The 15,286-nt window shown below is 61.1% G+C and overlaps 1 protein-coding gene across 2 annotated transcripts; it reads right to left on the reverse strand.

Moving 5' to 3' along the window:
• Positions 1-881: 881 nt before the first annotated feature.
• On the reverse strand, positions 882-15,024 carry GTF2F1 (general transcription factor IIF subunit 1). Of its 2 annotated transcripts, XM_054012822.1 has the most exons (14): positions 14,928-15,024; positions 13,906-13,967; positions 13,492-13,538; positions 12,721-12,793; positions 11,948-12,141; positions 11,400-11,570; positions 10,134-10,312; positions 9,575-9,719; positions 9,284-9,348; positions 8,637-8,756; positions 7,904-7,977; positions 2,334-2,472; positions 1,933-2,059; positions 882-1,520 (listed from the first exon to the last, which is right to left on the reverse strand). In XM_054012822.1, exons 2-14 carry the CDS (start codon positions 13,915-13,917, stop codon positions 1,316-1,318), a joined length of 1,551 nt encoding a protein of 516 aa, XP_053868797.1. In that variant the 5' UTR covers positions 13,918-13,967; positions 14,928-15,024; the 3' UTR covers positions 882-1,315. The 2 variants fall into 2 exon arrangements, 1 of the variants encoding a protein (XP_053868797.1); XR_008443178.1 differs by lacking the exons at positions 882-1,520; positions 1,933-2,059; positions 7,904-7,977; ... (8 more) ...; positions 13,906-13,967; positions 14,928-15,024 and adding an exon at positions 3,174-7,893 and having other exon boundaries at positions 2,383-2,472.
• Positions 15,025-15,286: the final 262 nt, after the last annotated feature.

A 15,286-nucleotide genomic window follows, 5' to 3' on the forward strand; every position in this document is an offset into this window, starting at 1 on the left:
GACTTTTCCACGTCGGCTCAGCTCTTAATCCACTGGAAAACCAGCTCAGGCAGGCTGCGGCCTGCACTCTGCACCGAGGGGAGCATTAAGACGCCCCCCCCCTTAGGCCAAGCTCAGTCCAGGTGGAGGAGCAGCTGGCCCGGGCCGTTTTGCCCAGATGTCACCGACTCGAGGCCTGCGCGGCTCAGCAGCGAGTAGAAGTTGTGCTCACTTGTGAAACAAGTTGGCTGGATCTCAGCAGGCTTCCCGGGGTGGCCAGGAACTGCTCCGGCAGGCGGTTCCCCCTGGCTGGCTGAGAAGCTGGGCATGCTGGGGGCTGGGCTGCGGGTTTCAGAAATATGGCTGCCTCTGGGGTGGCAGCACCACAGGTCAAGGATTAGGGTCAGCCCGGACGTCAGCGCTGGCCGAGGAGGCTCCCCGGCCCACGGGGGATGCATGCACAGGGCCTGGCCCTCCATGGCGAGGGCTCAGCCCCAGTTGGATGAAGTCACCCCGGGCCTGGATTCCACGCTCGGCTTCACCATAAAAGGTGGCGGTGCTGGGCCAGGCCGGTGCCCACGCGTCGCCCCAGCTGGGGGACGGCGAGCCGCTGGAATGCTCGCCCGAACCGCACAACATGGCTGGGGAATTAATCCCGGCATCTCAGGCATCCCGCAGAGCAGCCACTTCCGGGGGCAGCGGCGGAGACGGACACCGGGCTGCACCCAGCCGCTCCTCCCCAGGGCTGACTGAGCAGCAGAGGCCCTGCCCCGGCCGGACTCCAAGCGCTAGGGAATCGCCCCCGCTGTGGGGCAGGCAGGGAGCGTAAGCCCCTCTCAGAGCAGGACCCTGCCCCATGCAGCGCGTGCCCTCAGCGAGCAATGAACCATCCCTGACGCAGGTCAGAGCCACGAAGAGACACCCGTTTATTGTAACAAGAGGGCAGGATGGCCGCTGGTCCTACCTTGGGAGAGACAGAATCAACCCTCTCGAGGGCACCGCTCAGGCTCCCTGGGGGGGCAGGGCTCAGAGAGCACCCGAGGGAGGCAGGGGCCCCAGGGATGGCCCCTGAGTGAGATTTCTCAGGAGATAAGGCAGGCGGGGGAGGGGGGCTAAACAGGGACATACCACAAAGCAGCCACATCGGGGCTGAGGAGGGATATGGGTTGAGGTCCCTTGGGGAGCAGGACCCCATGGGCCAGGTCTCCCCACAGTGGACATTGGGGCCCAGGCCCTTACAGCAGGAAGGTTTTGAACCCAGGAAGGAGGATGACCTTTGCCTTTTGGGCCTGAGTGGGGGAGGGGAGGGGGGCGTGGCCTACCCAGGCCCCACCTCTCACTCCTTCAGGAAGAAGTGCATCTTGTCGTTGATCATCTTGCGCTCGGGGTTGAGGCGCTTGAGGATCTGGGCTAGCACGTTCACCGTCTGCTCGCTGCTCAGCCCTGTCTTCTTGGTCTGGAACTTCTTCAGCAGGTCCTTGGTGGTCATAGGCTTGCGGGTCAGGTAGCGGCGCACGGCCTCTTCCGTCAGCTGCACGTCACTGTGGGGGCAGAACGGGACCTGAGCAGGGGGTGCCGTAGCCCGGGAGGCTCTGGGCTCATGGGTGCCAAAGGGGAGGTTCATGGGCAGAGCTGGGGCTGGCTCTGTCCCCATACGAACCAGTCAGAGGCCAGGAGCTGGCTCCTCTCCTGCCCCAAAGGCTCTTCCATCTGCCACTCCTGCCCCTGGGACTGCGCCTGGCTGGTGGCACCAGCCAACCCCAGCACTTGGCAGCAGCCCCGCCCACCCCCATGGGATTGGCCTCGATCCCACAGGCTGAGAAGCCCCACCCACCCCCAAGGGATTGGCCAATGGGCCCCGATCCCACAGGCTGAGAAGCCCCACCCACCCCTAAGGGATTGGCAATGGGCCCTGATCCCACAGGCTGAGAAGCCCCACCCCCGGTCACTCACCCGCTGCTGGGGGTGGACTTGCCCGACTGTGGCTGGGGAGTGGACTTGCCCGAGGTTGTCTGAGGTCCCGCGTCCAATTTCAGCCTCTTGGCCGCCGGGAGGTCACCGGATCCCGACTGCCGCTTCCCTGCGCCGAGACGGAGCAGCTCAGTGCCCTGGCCAGACCCCAGTCCCAAGTCCCACCGACAGACGCCCTGCTCCTCCGGCTGGCAAGGTCAGGAACCAGGCCGCACGGGGGTCTCCCCAGGCCCCTGCACGTGGGACCCCTCCTTCCCTGCCTTCAGGGGCAGCTGGGTGAGCTGCAGAGGAACGCTGCCCCCTGCTGGCGTTTGTGACTGTTCCAAGCTGATGCCCTAGCAGTGCCCGATGCGGCCATGCCCCCCCCCCCGCCAAGCCCTTACCTTGCTCCAGCTTGCTGGCTGCAGCTCGCAGCGTGGAGGACGTGCTGCCTGCGTCCACAGTGGGCGTCCCTGGACGGCTGTTCCCCCGGGAGCTGCTGGCCGACCCCTTCCGCTCCTTCTTGGGGGGAGTTTTCCTCTTCTAGGTGTCGGGTGAGAAGAGGAGCCGGCATTGGGCATCGTCCTGAGATGCACCCGAGTGTACCCCGTACTGAGCCAAACCAGGGCATGGGGGCTGTGCAGAGGCACAACCGGGCACCCCCCCACCCAGGCACCCCTCCTTCCTCCACCCTTGACGTGTCATCTCCGTGACGGCACAGAGGCAAGGGGAGAGGACGCCCAGCTCCGGATGAAAACCGAGGGGCGGGCTAGGGAGTCAGAGTGGAACCGGCTCTACAGGGGTGTGGCCAAGGCAACGGGGTCACTGCCCCCTGATCCAGGAAAGAGCCGGGATCAAGGCGGTAGTGGTGGGTCTTAGCCAAAAGGCAGCCTGTCCAGCAGTGCTGGAGGGGACAGTGCGCCACTCGGCATCCTGGGAAGGGATCCCCCCCCTCCAGATACCCAGTCCGGGAGCTAACCCCCGTCCGTCACCCCCTGCCGGAGCCAAACCACCAGCCCAGCTGCCACACGGACGGCCTCTCCGCGTCCCCACGGAGCAAAGCACAGGAGCCTCCTGGGGCGAGAGGGGAATTGGGGCCGTGGGCTCTCTGCTGGGGAGTGGTCAGCAAGCCGGGGAGCCCCATCCCTCCAGGAGCCGGGCTGAGAACACCCCCGGCTCGGCGCACACAAGCCAGAAGGGAAGTTAGCTCTCGGCCGGCCGCCTGGGGAGAAAAGGTTACTCACCCTGTGCAGTAACCGGGGTTCTCCGAGATGTGTGTCCCTACGGGTGCCGCGTCCCTGCGCCTAGGATCGGAGATTTTCCATAGCAGCGCCCGTTTGGGCCACGCACGCGCTCCCCCGTCTCAACCGCCCTCGGTCCCTTCTCTACCGCAGAGCCCAGGGCTGAACTCCGAAGCAGAAGGAGGAGGGCAAACAGTGGAGCACCCCCAGGGACACCCCGTCTCGAAGAACCTCAGTTACCGCCCAGGGTGAGTGGTGTCCCTGGGGGTGCTCCACTTTAGGTGACAGGAGAACGCTGCCCCCCGCTGGAAGGCTAGGGCTGCAGAGTTGGATTTGTTAGCGACGATCACACGGACAGTCCTAGCGAGCACCTGCTGTCGAGACTTGCACTATGGTGTCGTGCTCTGGGAACGTGTGTGCCGACGCCCAAGTCACTGCTTTACCAATGTCCGTGATTGGTGCATAGGTCGGGAAAGCTAGAGACGTGGCAATAGATCGTGTGGAGTGCCTTCGGGGGCAAACCGCAGTGACGATTGCAAAGGTGAACGCAGTTGGAAACCTGCTTTGAAAGTCTTTGTTTAGATATGGCTGAGCTCTGATCTTTCTTCAATAGAAAGGAGTAATCGTGGTGACTTTCTGAAAGGGTTAGTCCTTTCGAGTTTCAGAGGCAAGTGGCCGTCTAGCGTGTGGAACGGGTAGTTCTATGTGGCTCAGGGACAACAATGGTTGGCAAACAGGCCGATTCAGGGGCAGTGAGGAAGGTATTTTAGGAAGTAACTTTGGATAAGGTCTGAACGAAACTATCTTTGAAGAAGATTATATTGGGAGGGGGTAACAAGAAACATCTGTCAATGAAGACAGCCTATGAACGAGCAGGTAGGTCATCGTGGGCTCCAAGGAGTGTGCAGTCAGGCATCGCATGACTAGGTTAAGGACCTAAGGTGCAGTGGGATCTCGTACTTCAAGGTAGAGATTTCAAATTCCTCTGAGAAACCGTCTTGTTCCAGGGTGGGTGAACATGGAGTGTCCGGCGACCTTGCGGTGGAAGGCCGGGATGGCTGCAAGATGCTTTCAGATTGAACTTGAGAACAGCCCTGGCCCTTTTAGATCCCAGATGCAGTCCAGTACCAGTGACAAGGGAGAGGTTATAGGTGTCGACAAGATTCCAGACCGGGTGCCATTCACGCGGGTAAGATTGGCTTGGAGAGAGACACTGCCATATGCCCTGGTAGTCATCTACATGTCTGGCTGATCCCTGCAGACTGGTTTGGTACCGTGGAGATCAAATTGGCTAGGGCAGCAAGTCTGTGTGGTGGTCAGAAGGCTCTGGCCTCCACTGCAGCAGGGTAGGGCCCAATGAACTCTGGATGCAGTACAGGGGTCAGTGTTGATTTGAAGGCCTAGTTGTGAGGAAAGGTCCCTAGGTCTGTGTGTAGCCAGGACTGTGTTGTCTCAAGAGGGGGCTCTGAGAAGGCAATTGGGAACATCATGATTGCCTGTTGGCAGAGGTGCACCACACTGCAAGGAGCTTGGAGAACACCCAGGGTGCCAGAGGCCCAAGGGAAGTACTTTGTACTGGCCGGGATCCAAGCCCAGCACAAATCTGAGGAATCTCTGGGAGACGGTGTATGGTAACGTGCAAAGGTGCATCTTGGAGGTCGAGGGCCGAGATCAATCCCCTGGTCCAGTGTTGGGATTATTTTTGCTAACGTGACCATCCTGAATCGTTGTTGTTGAACGAACTTGTTGAATGTTCCGAAGTCTAGACTGGGTCTCCACCCGCTGCTCTTTTTTGGGATGAGGGAACAGTTGGAATAAAAGCCTCTCCTGCCGTGTTGGAGCAGAACTGGTTCTACAGCCCCCGAGTGGATTATTTCTTCCTGCAGAAGGTGTCGGGGGGCGGGGGGGGAAGATGGGTGGGTTGGAGGGAGGGAAAGAAATTGCATTGAGTATCCGTTGTTGACCATTTCTAACACCCACTTGTCCAAGGGGACACTGGTAGAATGGGGTCAGGTGGTCGCCAAAGGGATGGATGTTTTCTGGTGGTCACAGCACATGGATCCAGGTGAGGCAACTCAGAGCCTCGACCCAATTTTCTGTTGTGAGGTGGGTTGGTGAGATGCACATGCCTATGTTGGGGGCGGTTACATTTGGGAGGTCTCGGTCATTTCCGGGTCGTAGTCTCGTTGAGGTGGGGGAAATGCAGAGGTTCGAGATCTCGAGGTAGCGTGGTATCTATTCTGCCGTCTCCTTGGTACTGGTGTGGAGACACGCAAAGCTCTCAGCATCTCTCTTGCATCCCGGATGGAGCGGAAATAGTCATCAGTCTTGTCGGCGAATAAGTTGGAGCCTTCAAAGGGAAAATCCTCCACTGTAGCTTGTATATACTTTGGGAGTCCCGAAAGACGTAGCCACGATACTCGCCTCATAACCGCCGCTGTTGCTATGGAGCGGGCAGCCGCGTCTGCCGCATCTAGGGACGCTTGCAATGCCGTCCTGGCCAGCAGCTGGCCCTCCGTCACGACTGCCTGGAATTGTTTTCTTTTATCCTCTGGGATATATTGAATAAATTCGTTCAGTTTTGAATAGTTTGTGTGGTTATACCTTGACATGAACGCCTCGTAATTGGCAATTCGGAATTGGAGAGCTGCCGAAGAGTGTGCTTTACGGCCCAGCAAATCTAGTTTCTTCCAATCTTTGTCATACGAGTTGTTCAGACGTAGCCTCTCCCTTTCATTCACCGCCAAGACCACCATTGAATTCGGTGTGGGCAGCGAAGATAAGAACTCCATGTCCTTTGAGGGGACAAAATACTTCTTCTCAGCCCTCTTACAGGTGGGAGGGATTGTGGCTGGAGTTTGCCAGACCGCTTTCGCTGCATCTAAGAGGGTCTTAACTATAGGCAGCCCGATCTTGGTGGATGTGGGCAGTATATCCAGAAACAAGCACTGCGACTCTCTTGGTTCCTCTAACGGGATGTGGAGAGAATCCGCTATCCGTCTGAACAGCTCCTGACGCTGTCGGAAATCATCATCGGCCGACAACGGCGGGGGACGCATGACTGCTTTGGCCGCCGAGGACGACGGTATATTGGGTGCAGACGTAGCTTCCTGCTTCAGCCTTTCCTCCTTCTCCTTGACAGATTCCCCATCAGGCTCGGGAGGGCTGGATACTGAAGATGACGGGGAGTGCCTCGGTTTCTCCCTCTGGGTATCGGGTGGCCTGGAAAACCGTTGCCTATAAGCAGCCCATGGATCCCAGCAAGGCCATTGTGGGGGCACAGGCATAAAGGGGGGCACCCACGGGTGTCCATACCAGGGTGTTGGGTCACCTCTGGGCTCCTGGTATCTACGGCGGGCAGAAGAGTCAAGTTGTGCAGCGCCCCGACGCGAAGGGCAGTTACGTGAAGGCACAGAATAAGCATCATTTTCCTCCTCGTCTCCACTGGAGAAGGGGGGGCCAGTCCTGGATGGTGACGGTGAACGGGTGGGTTTGGTGTGTACCGCAGCCATCCCGGCACGGAGCGGTGGAGACTCTGGCGTCTCGGAGACAAATCCGTCTTTTGGGAATCTAAACTCCGGTGGCGTCTTCGGTACCGTGGGAGTTAGTTGTGTCAGTGCTGGTGCCGACGGTCTGGCCAGCGCCAGGGTTGCTCTGCGTTCTGCTGAATGCCCAGCAGGCGGCGCCAAAGTGCCCGGTGCCGTGTGGCTGGTCGGTTCCGTCTTTGAGGCTTTGGGCTTTTCCTGGCCTCTGTCGCCGGACGGTGCAGTCTTGTCCAGTCTTGCCCTCTTGGGGTCCTTGGACTTACCGGCGTCGACCATACCGGAGGTCCCAGGGGCATCATAGGTGCTCAGTATTACACCTGTTGGTGCCAAAGCTACCGATCTCCCTGGGGACCTCTTTCTTTTCCTTGGCTCCTGGGTGGGCAAACGTGGGGCTCGCTTTTTAGCGTCTTTTCGTGAGTAATCTGTTGATTTCCTCTTCGTAGCCTGCAGGGAGTGTGGAGCAGCTGGTGCTGATGGTGATCGTTGTCCAGGGGGGGTCCCAGGACCAGGGTCTGAGGCTGGCCGCAACAGGCTCTCCTTCATTTGGGGTTTTAGCTTCAGGTCACAGGCTTTCTGACTGCGCGCCTTAAGATTAAGGCAGTGCGTGCACTTTTGGGGCACGTGTGCCTCTCCCATGCACCGGAGGCAACGGGGGTGCCCGTCGCTGACGGGGATGGCTTCCTGGCAGGAGAGGCACCATTTGAATCCGGGCATAACCCCCTGATTGGAATCAACCTACGGGGGGTAATGACAAGGAAAGGGGAAAAAATGGGTTGTTTTGTTAGAAAGAAAGAAAGGAAGGAAGGAAAGGAAGAAGGAAAGGAAAGAAAAGAAAAGAGGGAAAATGGGAACTGGCTAAAATGGGAACCAACGCTACGAAACGAGAACCGAGGCACTTGAAGACTCACTAGGAGGCTCAGGCCAAGGGCGGTTGGGCCGCCCAGCGCTACACAGCTGCTACACAGGGCGCAAGACGGGAGCACAGGTGTGGCCCAAACAGGCGCTGCTACCAAAACCCTGCGATCCTAGGCACAGGGACGCAAACACCTAACGTGGAGCACCCGTGGGGACGTTGCTCAAAGACGAGCTAAAGGTTTGGAATCCGGCCAAGGCCCCGAGCATCCAGAGCCCACAAGCGGGCAACCCAGACAGCCCCCCGCCCTCCCAAAGGACGCGGGTTGGGGTTACCGCCATGAAGAGCGCTGAGGACGCTTCGCTGTCGATGTCGCTCTCCTCGGACGTCTCAGACTCATCGCTGCTGTCTGAAACACATGGTGTGGGCGGGGTCAGAGCTAGTCCCTCCCCTCTGAATCACCTGTCAATCTCCAGCTCCTCTGGGGTGCTTGGGGTCAGAGCTCTCTCTCTCTATGCCCTCCCATGGCCCCTGGCTCCGGCCACCCCGGGGCTCTTCGCTCAGCACTCAGTCCAGCCAGAGACCTGAACCAGATGCCTTGGGCTGTGAAGTGGGGGAGGACTTCCAGCCACAGCACCACCCCAGTGAGGGGAACCCCCGCCCCTTGGGCCAGCTGACACAGCATCAACTGGGGGCGGGATGTGGGGCAGCCCAGGGAGGAGTCCTGTCCCCCTTTGGAGGAGGCCGCTTGATAGATACCAGCACTTTAAGGGTTAACAAGGAGAGGTTTCTCAAAGTGATTTCATAGCTCCTCCCCCAGACCCCCCCATGGGGACTCCGCACCAGCCCTGGGGGGGGAGGGGGGGAAGTGACCAAGGGGCTTGCATGAGCAAGTGGCAGTTAGGGAAAGAACCCAGGAGTCCTAGTCCCGCCCCCCCCAGCTCTATCCTCTAGACCTCACTCCCCAACGAGACCCTGCGTAGCTCAGTGCTGATTTGATAACCCAGCAGCAGAGACCACCACCCCTGGCCCCTGCGGTACAGCCCCCTCCCTCCCTGAAACACTCACCCTTTTTCTTCTTCTTCTCCTGAGGGGTGGGGGCCTTCTTCTCCTCTTCCTCCTCCTCCTTCTCCTCGGCAGGCTTCTCCTCCTCGCTCTCCTCGCTGCTCTCGCTAGCCTCGTCGATCCCTGGGCAGCCAACCGACAGCGGGCTCAGGGGGCAGGAAGGAGCCGGTTTGCAGCCCAGATTCAATGCCCACAGAGCAGTGAGCTCCCCCGAGCGTTCGTGTTGGGCGTTCCCAACACAGGGCCCCACAGCCCCGTTCTTACCCTGCAGCCCCTCCCGCAGGGGCGCAAGCACTGAACAGCCAACAACCCTCCCTCTCCCCCCAAGCCAGTTCAGGAGCAAGGTGCTGGCGAGGTTAGGGGGTGGGAAGTGGGGGCCGGAAGCCCCGTGTCCCACGAGGCACTGGGGCAGCGCAACCCAAGCCAGCTATTTCACCTGCCGGTTTTCTATTTAAGCAACCGGATTTTTGCACGGAGAACGGACGCTTTCTGCGGAACATGGTTGAACACCCGATTCTCCACCGGAAAGCAGCCTCGATGGAGAATTTCCAACCAGTCGTGATGGCACCAAAGGCCCCGCTGAGGTCTGAGGGGTGCCGCCGCCACCAGGTCTCAGCGGTGCCAACCGGGGCCACGTATCTGCCACGTACCTTTGGGACCGTCCTCTTCCTTTGTCACCTTGGGCTTCCCCACTGCTGCCTCCTCCTGCGAACTGCTGCAAGACACGAGAGGGGGCTGATGGGGGACAGCCTGGCACAAAGGGGGTGGGGGAGGGAACCTGCCTCTGCCAAGACTAACCGTGCAGGGTACAGCCAGGACAGGTGAGGAACAGAACATGCTGCTTAATGGGCACAGACAGCGCCAGGTGAGGAGCTGAGTGGAGTTGACCCAGGCACCCTGTCCCGGCGAAACAGACCTCGCCCCTAAGGCCCCACCCTTACCTGGACCCGTCCGACATGTAATCCACTTCCTGCCCCTCAAAGTCTCCGTCGTCGCTGTCCTCGAAGGCCTCGTCGTCCGAGCCCTTCTTCTTCTTCTTCTTCTTGGTCAGCGGGGTTTTCTTCTGGGGCTTGGCCGCCTTCTCCCCTGTAGCATTATGGGAAACAGCCCGCGGCTGGCTCAGTGGCAGGGTCGTGGCAAGACCTGGGGGGGGGGAGGTGACAGCCACAGGCCCAGCAAGAGGGGGAATGGGGTTAGAGGGAGGGGCCGAGAACCAGGACGCCAGGGTTCTACATGGGGACTCCTGACGGGCTGCAGGCTCTCAGAGGGGTAGCGCCATGCTTCGAAGGCACAGGGGTCAGCCTGGGCCCCGAGCTACAGACACACAGGCCTAGGCAGTAGCCAGGTCACCCGTTAGCCGGTGTGAGAAAGGGGTCCCTGGTCTACCCCGTGACCCCCAGCAGGGGGCAGCACCAGCTAGGGCTGGCTCAGTGACCTCAGGGCAGCAGAAAGAGGGGCTGTGGGTGCTGGTGGCTGGCTCAGCCCCCAGGGGCCCCTCACCGTCGGCGTCACTCAGCTCGCTCTCGTCTGAGCTCATCTCCAGGTCGTCCTCCAGGTCGTGGATCTTCAACTCGCTGCTCTTCTTCTTGGTCTTCTTCTCCTTCTCCTCCTCCTCGTCGTCCTGGTCCTTCCGCCGCCGCTGCTGCATGATGGTGAAGTGGTTCAGCACCTTGTTCCGCCTGGGAGGGAGAGGGCAGGGGGTGAGAACACTGGGGGTGGGACCCCGTCCACTGCCTGACCCCGCCGCAGGGGAGAGGGGCTCTGCCGTGACGGGGTGAAACCCAGCCCTATGGGGCTGCTGTTGGGTTTGCAAGGGGGGGAGAAGGAACCCCCCCAAACCCATATGATCCACAGGGAACGGAACAGGGCTCCCTGGTACCAGGCTGGAAGGGGGGTGCCAGACCCAGGGAGGCCGGTGCTGAGCTCCACGCCTGCCCTGGTGGAAGCAGCCAGGGAGAGGGCCAGTCGGTTGGCCTGGTGACACAGAGGGGACTCCTCATCCCACGATGCCATGCAGGCCGCAGCACGGGTCATACCCAGACACTGCACCCCCAGCCCGTCCTCCAGCTCCGAGCTGCCAGCACAGACCTGCCTGTGTCAGCCAATCCCAGGGACAAGCCCGGGTTGGGTCTAGTGAGTAGAGGAGGGGCCTGGCAGCCAGGACTCCTGGGTTCTATTCCCCCGAGGGAGGGGTGTGTGTGGGGGGTGTCTATGGGTTAAAGGGCTGAGTGCCAGGACTCCTGGGTTCTATTCCCCCTGAGGGAGGGGCATGGGAGGTCTATGGGTTAGAGCGCTGAGTGCCAGGACTCCTGGGTTCTATTCCCCCTGTAGGGAGGGGCGTGGGGGGTCTATGGGTTAAAGTGCTGAGTGCCAGAACTCCTGGGTTCTATTCCCCCTGTAGGGAGGGGCATGGGAGGTCTATGGGTTAGAGCGCTGAGCATCAGGACTCCTGGGTTCTATTCCCCCTGTAGGGAGGGGCGTGGGGGGTCTATGGGTTAAAGCGCTGAGCATCAGGACTCCTGGGTTCTATTCCCCCGAGGGAGGGGCGTGGGGGGTCTATGGGTTAGAGCGCTGAGCATCAGGACTCCTGGGTTCTATTCCCCCGAGGGAGGGGCGTGGGGGGTCTATGGGTTAAAGCGCTGAGTGCCAGAACTCCTGGGTTCTATTCCCGCTGTAGGGAGGGGCGTGGGGTCTCGCGGGTTAGAGCACAGAGCGCCAGGACTCCTGGCGACAGCAGGGCAGGGGCAGCCCATGCCCCTCACTCACCGCTCCCACTCCTCCTCCGCCTCCTCGGCCGTCAGGGTGCGGTGCTTGGCCACGGGGGTGAAGTTGTACCAGTTGCTGACCGGGAAGGCCTCGAAGGCGCCATCAGGGCACTGCGTGAAGATGTAGTAGGAGGCGTTCTCGGTCACGCCGCCCTTCTTCACCCCTTTGAACCTGGACACGAGGGAAAGGAAGAGCTGGATTCAGAGGGGCACCTGGGATCTGGCCCAGCGATTGGGGCTGGAAGCCAGGACCCTGGGTAGGGAGTGGAAACTAATGGTTAAAGCAGGGAGGCTGGGGAGGCAGGACTCTTAGGCTCCACTCCTGGCTCGGAGGGAGTGATGTCTAGTGGTCAGAGCAGGGACACAGCGACCTAGGATTCCTGGGTTCTTCCTCTGCCCCGTGGCATGGGGTTAGGGCCACACTCTAACCCTCCCTCTCCAAAGGAGGCCTCTGGCCAGCACAGCTGGGGCTTGGAGCGCAGGCTGGAGGGGCTTGTGCGTTTGGACCCAGCGCTCACAGTTCGGCCCCCAGGAACCCCACCCACTCACTTGCGCCCAGCTTTGCCGTTGACCTTGAGGATCCAGGGCTGGTCCTCGGGCTTGAACTCCCGCAGGACAATGCCGTACTTCTTGCGGCGCGCTTCCTCCCGTAGCTTGCGGTTGAACTCGCTACCGGCCCCCGACTCCGGCATCTCCTCTTCCTGGTAGATCTTCTTGTTGCTGAGATCTCGCTCCATTTTCGCCTGCGGGAGGGAGCAAAGGAGAAGGTCACCTCCCCGTCCCCGGGGAAAGAGAAGCCCCCTGCTCGGCCGCCTCGCTGCGTCTGGTTCCCCAGCGCTGCACGGCAGTGCCCGCTCAGCTCCCTGTGGCGCCGAGCTAGCGAGGGCCATGCCGTGACCCGGACCAGGCCGCCCACAGCGCTGGCACCAAGAGCCAGAGCGAACGCTGGGCTTCGGGGCTGAAACCGAGCCACCTCCTGGGACCCCTCGCCAGGCTGAGAACAGCCCTGCACCTGGGGCGCTGAGAGAGGGCTTGCCGCTGTCTGCAGTATCAGGGATCCATCCATGCAGGGGGTGGGCCCAGATGTGTTCCCCAGCATGGTGGGGAAGCAAGAGGCTGCCTGTGGTCCAGTGCATTATGGGGGGCGCTGTGCCCAATATTTCTAGCCTTGCTGGCAGGCCCGGCCCCAGATGCAGTCACAACTATCGATCCACCCCACTGGAGTGGCCAGGCCGTCAGCGCAAAGGGAGCTCCGGCACCTGGCAGTGCCTCCAAGCAGCGGGCAGGCTGCCCTGGCCATGTGGAGCTAGGGGGCATCCTACCTGGTGCCAGGTGGTGAAGTTGACCTTGTCGGCGGCGTTGAAGGCCATGATGTTGTACTTCTTGGGTGTGTTTCTGCAGCAAGAGGAGGGCAGACACCTGAGCGACCAGCAGCTCCAGCTCCAGGAGTGAGTGACATCCCCACGCCCCCTGCTGGAAGCCTGGCACTATGCCGAGCACTCGCTAGCCACACAGCAAATCGCACCCGGGCAGCAGGGCTACCCAATCTCTGCTGCCAGCAGGCCTCAGCCCTGCCCGGCCCCCCTCCCTGTCAGGCCCCCGTCTCTGTACTGAACCCACCACAGGGTGCAGTAGGATCGATCCGATACAACAGGCGGCGTGGCTCAATTCCCTGTCCTGCGCACCTGGGTGATCTTGGGCAAACCACAGTCCCGCTCCGTGCCTCAGTTTCCCTTCCCACCCTTTGTCTATTTAAACTGCAAGCTCTTCGGGACAGGACCCTGATCTCAATTGGGGAGTTACCATAATACTCCAAAGAGACGTGGCCTCGGGCTCAGCAGGAAGCATAGTGTTTAGATCAAACAAACCAGAGGCTGGACAACCAGGGAGACGGGCCGAGGCCTACAGCTCGGTTCATCCGTTGTCAGAGAACAGTGACCTGAGCTTGATTTGACCCAGCAATGCAGGGGACACTCCCCCACCTCCGCTCTGGCATCTTAAACTGTGGCTGTCTGTTTTCCCCAGGGAGATGAGCTTTCAGCCAGGCGCTGCGTGGGCAGAGAGGGCTGGGAAATCAGAGAGAAAGGACTCACTTGGGTACTCGCACCACATACTCTGTAACCGACTGGCAACTCGTGCCCTGGGGAGAGAACAAAGAGTGAGGTTTCATTTCAGAGGTGTGCAGTACCCAAGGGCTAGTCAGGGAGTTCCCCTCCCCGATCACGGTCGGGGACACAGGAGAGGGTTAAAACAACAGTAGCGAGGCTAGCTAGGGAGAAATTAATAAGGGCTCTCTGGCCTTTTGCTTCAGGGCATTAGCTGGGGTCAGGGAGGGATTTTCACATAAGAAGAGTTGACAGGCGATGAGGGGTTGGCAGCTTCCTCTGGGACACTCAGGACGAGTCCCTCGGAGACTGGATCCCGAACTAGATGGGTATCAGTCTAGGCCAAGGAGACAGGGCATCTTTCCCAAACCTACCATGACTCAGAGGAAACTGAGAACTTACCAGGGAGGTCATTTTGGCAGAGATGGGGCTGCACGTGTCCACCTGGGCTTCCAGGAAAGGATCTAAGAGAGAAAAAAAAGTCAGTGTTTCCAGCAGGTTAGCAGAGCAAGCACTGGCAGGAACCCGCGCAGGGCTGGGAGGGGGAGCCAGGGGTCTGCTGGTTGGTGCTGGGAATGATATTGGACAAAGGTATAAAGCCAAGACACAATACTGAACCAGTGTCTCGTGTGCCCAGTTCCACGGCCCGGCCCTCCCCCAGGATGTTTCCTTCCAGGCCCTAGGAGGGTTAAATTGCATGCAGAGGCCTTGAATGACATCAGGCATTTTAAAGACGCCCCCTAACAATCACCACATACCTCTGATGCCCCCCCCCCCCCCCCCCCCCAGCACCCCATGGCTCAGTATCTCCCCCTCGCTCTGTCCCACCACACACCCCGCTCTCCACTCCACAGCCCGGCAACAAGCAGGCATCCCCTCCAGCCACAGCCACCCCCCATGTCACATCATTCTGAGCCCCAGACCTCATGCTCCACTCAGAGCCCCTCCCAGTACCAACCATCCTCACCAACCCCCCCATCCTCAGTGACCCTTACCCCCAGCCTCCCTCCTCCACCAGCCCCCCATCCCCAGCCTCCCTCCCCCACCCCAGTGACCCTTACCCCCAGCCTCCCTCCTCCACCAGCCCCCAATCCCCAGCCACGTTCCCCCACCCCAATGACCCTTACCCCAGCCACCTCCCCCCCAGCCCCAACCTCCCTCCCCCACCCCTATTGACCCCTCCCCCACCAGCCCATTTCCAACCTCCTTCCCCCACCCCCAGTGACCCATATCCCAGCCACCTCCCCCCCAGCCCCTAGTGACCCCCCCCAGCCCCAACCTCCCTCCCCCACCCCTAGTGACCCCTCCCCACCAGCCCCCCATCCCCAGCCACCTCCCCCCACCCCAGTGACCCTTACCCCAGCCTTCCTCAGCCCCCCTCCCCCCAATGACCCCTGCCCCCGTGATCTTTACCCCGCCCCCACCTGCCACGCACGAGCCGCGACCTCCGCGGGCCCCGCTGGCCGCTGCCCCGCGCCCGGTCCAGACCAATTACCGAACGCCCGCCTGCGCGTGCGCCGCTCACCGCGCATGACCGGAAGCCGGGGCCTCCTCGCACCGGAAGTAGGCCTCCCTTGTTGGTTACTATGGCAACCTGCACGGCCGTGCCCCGCCACCCAGGGAAAAGGGGCGGAGTTACCCCCACGGCGGCATGGGGGGGGGTCAGCTATCACCGCCTGGGGTGTGGGGAGGGGGGGCACGGGGCCCGTCGCCCCCGGGGGTGGGGGAAGGGGGGGGCACGGGGCCCGTCGCCCCCGGGGTGGGGGAAGGGGGGGCACAGGGG

This window comes from Malaclemys terrapin, chromosome 23, assembly GCF_027887155.1.
Source record: "Malaclemys terrapin pileata isolate rMalTer1 chromosome 23, rMalTer1.hap1, whole genome shotgun sequence".
Taxonomy (NCBI): Eukaryota; Metazoa; Chordata; order Testudines; family Emydidae; genus Malaclemys; species Malaclemys terrapin.

What these genes read in the sequence shown, in the direction of transcription:
- GTF2F1 (XM_054012822.1), bottom strand. An exon ending in GGAAGAGGACGGTCCCAAAG is followed by an intron (nt 8,757 to 9,283) that starts GTACGTGGCAGA and finishes TTGGCTGCCCAG; the next exon opens with GGATCGACGAGGCTAGCGAG. An exon ending in AAGTCCACCCCCAGCAGCGG is followed by an intron (nt 1,521 to 1,932) that starts GTGAGTGACCGG and finishes CTGCCCCCACAG; the next exon opens with TGACGTGCAGCTGACGGAAG.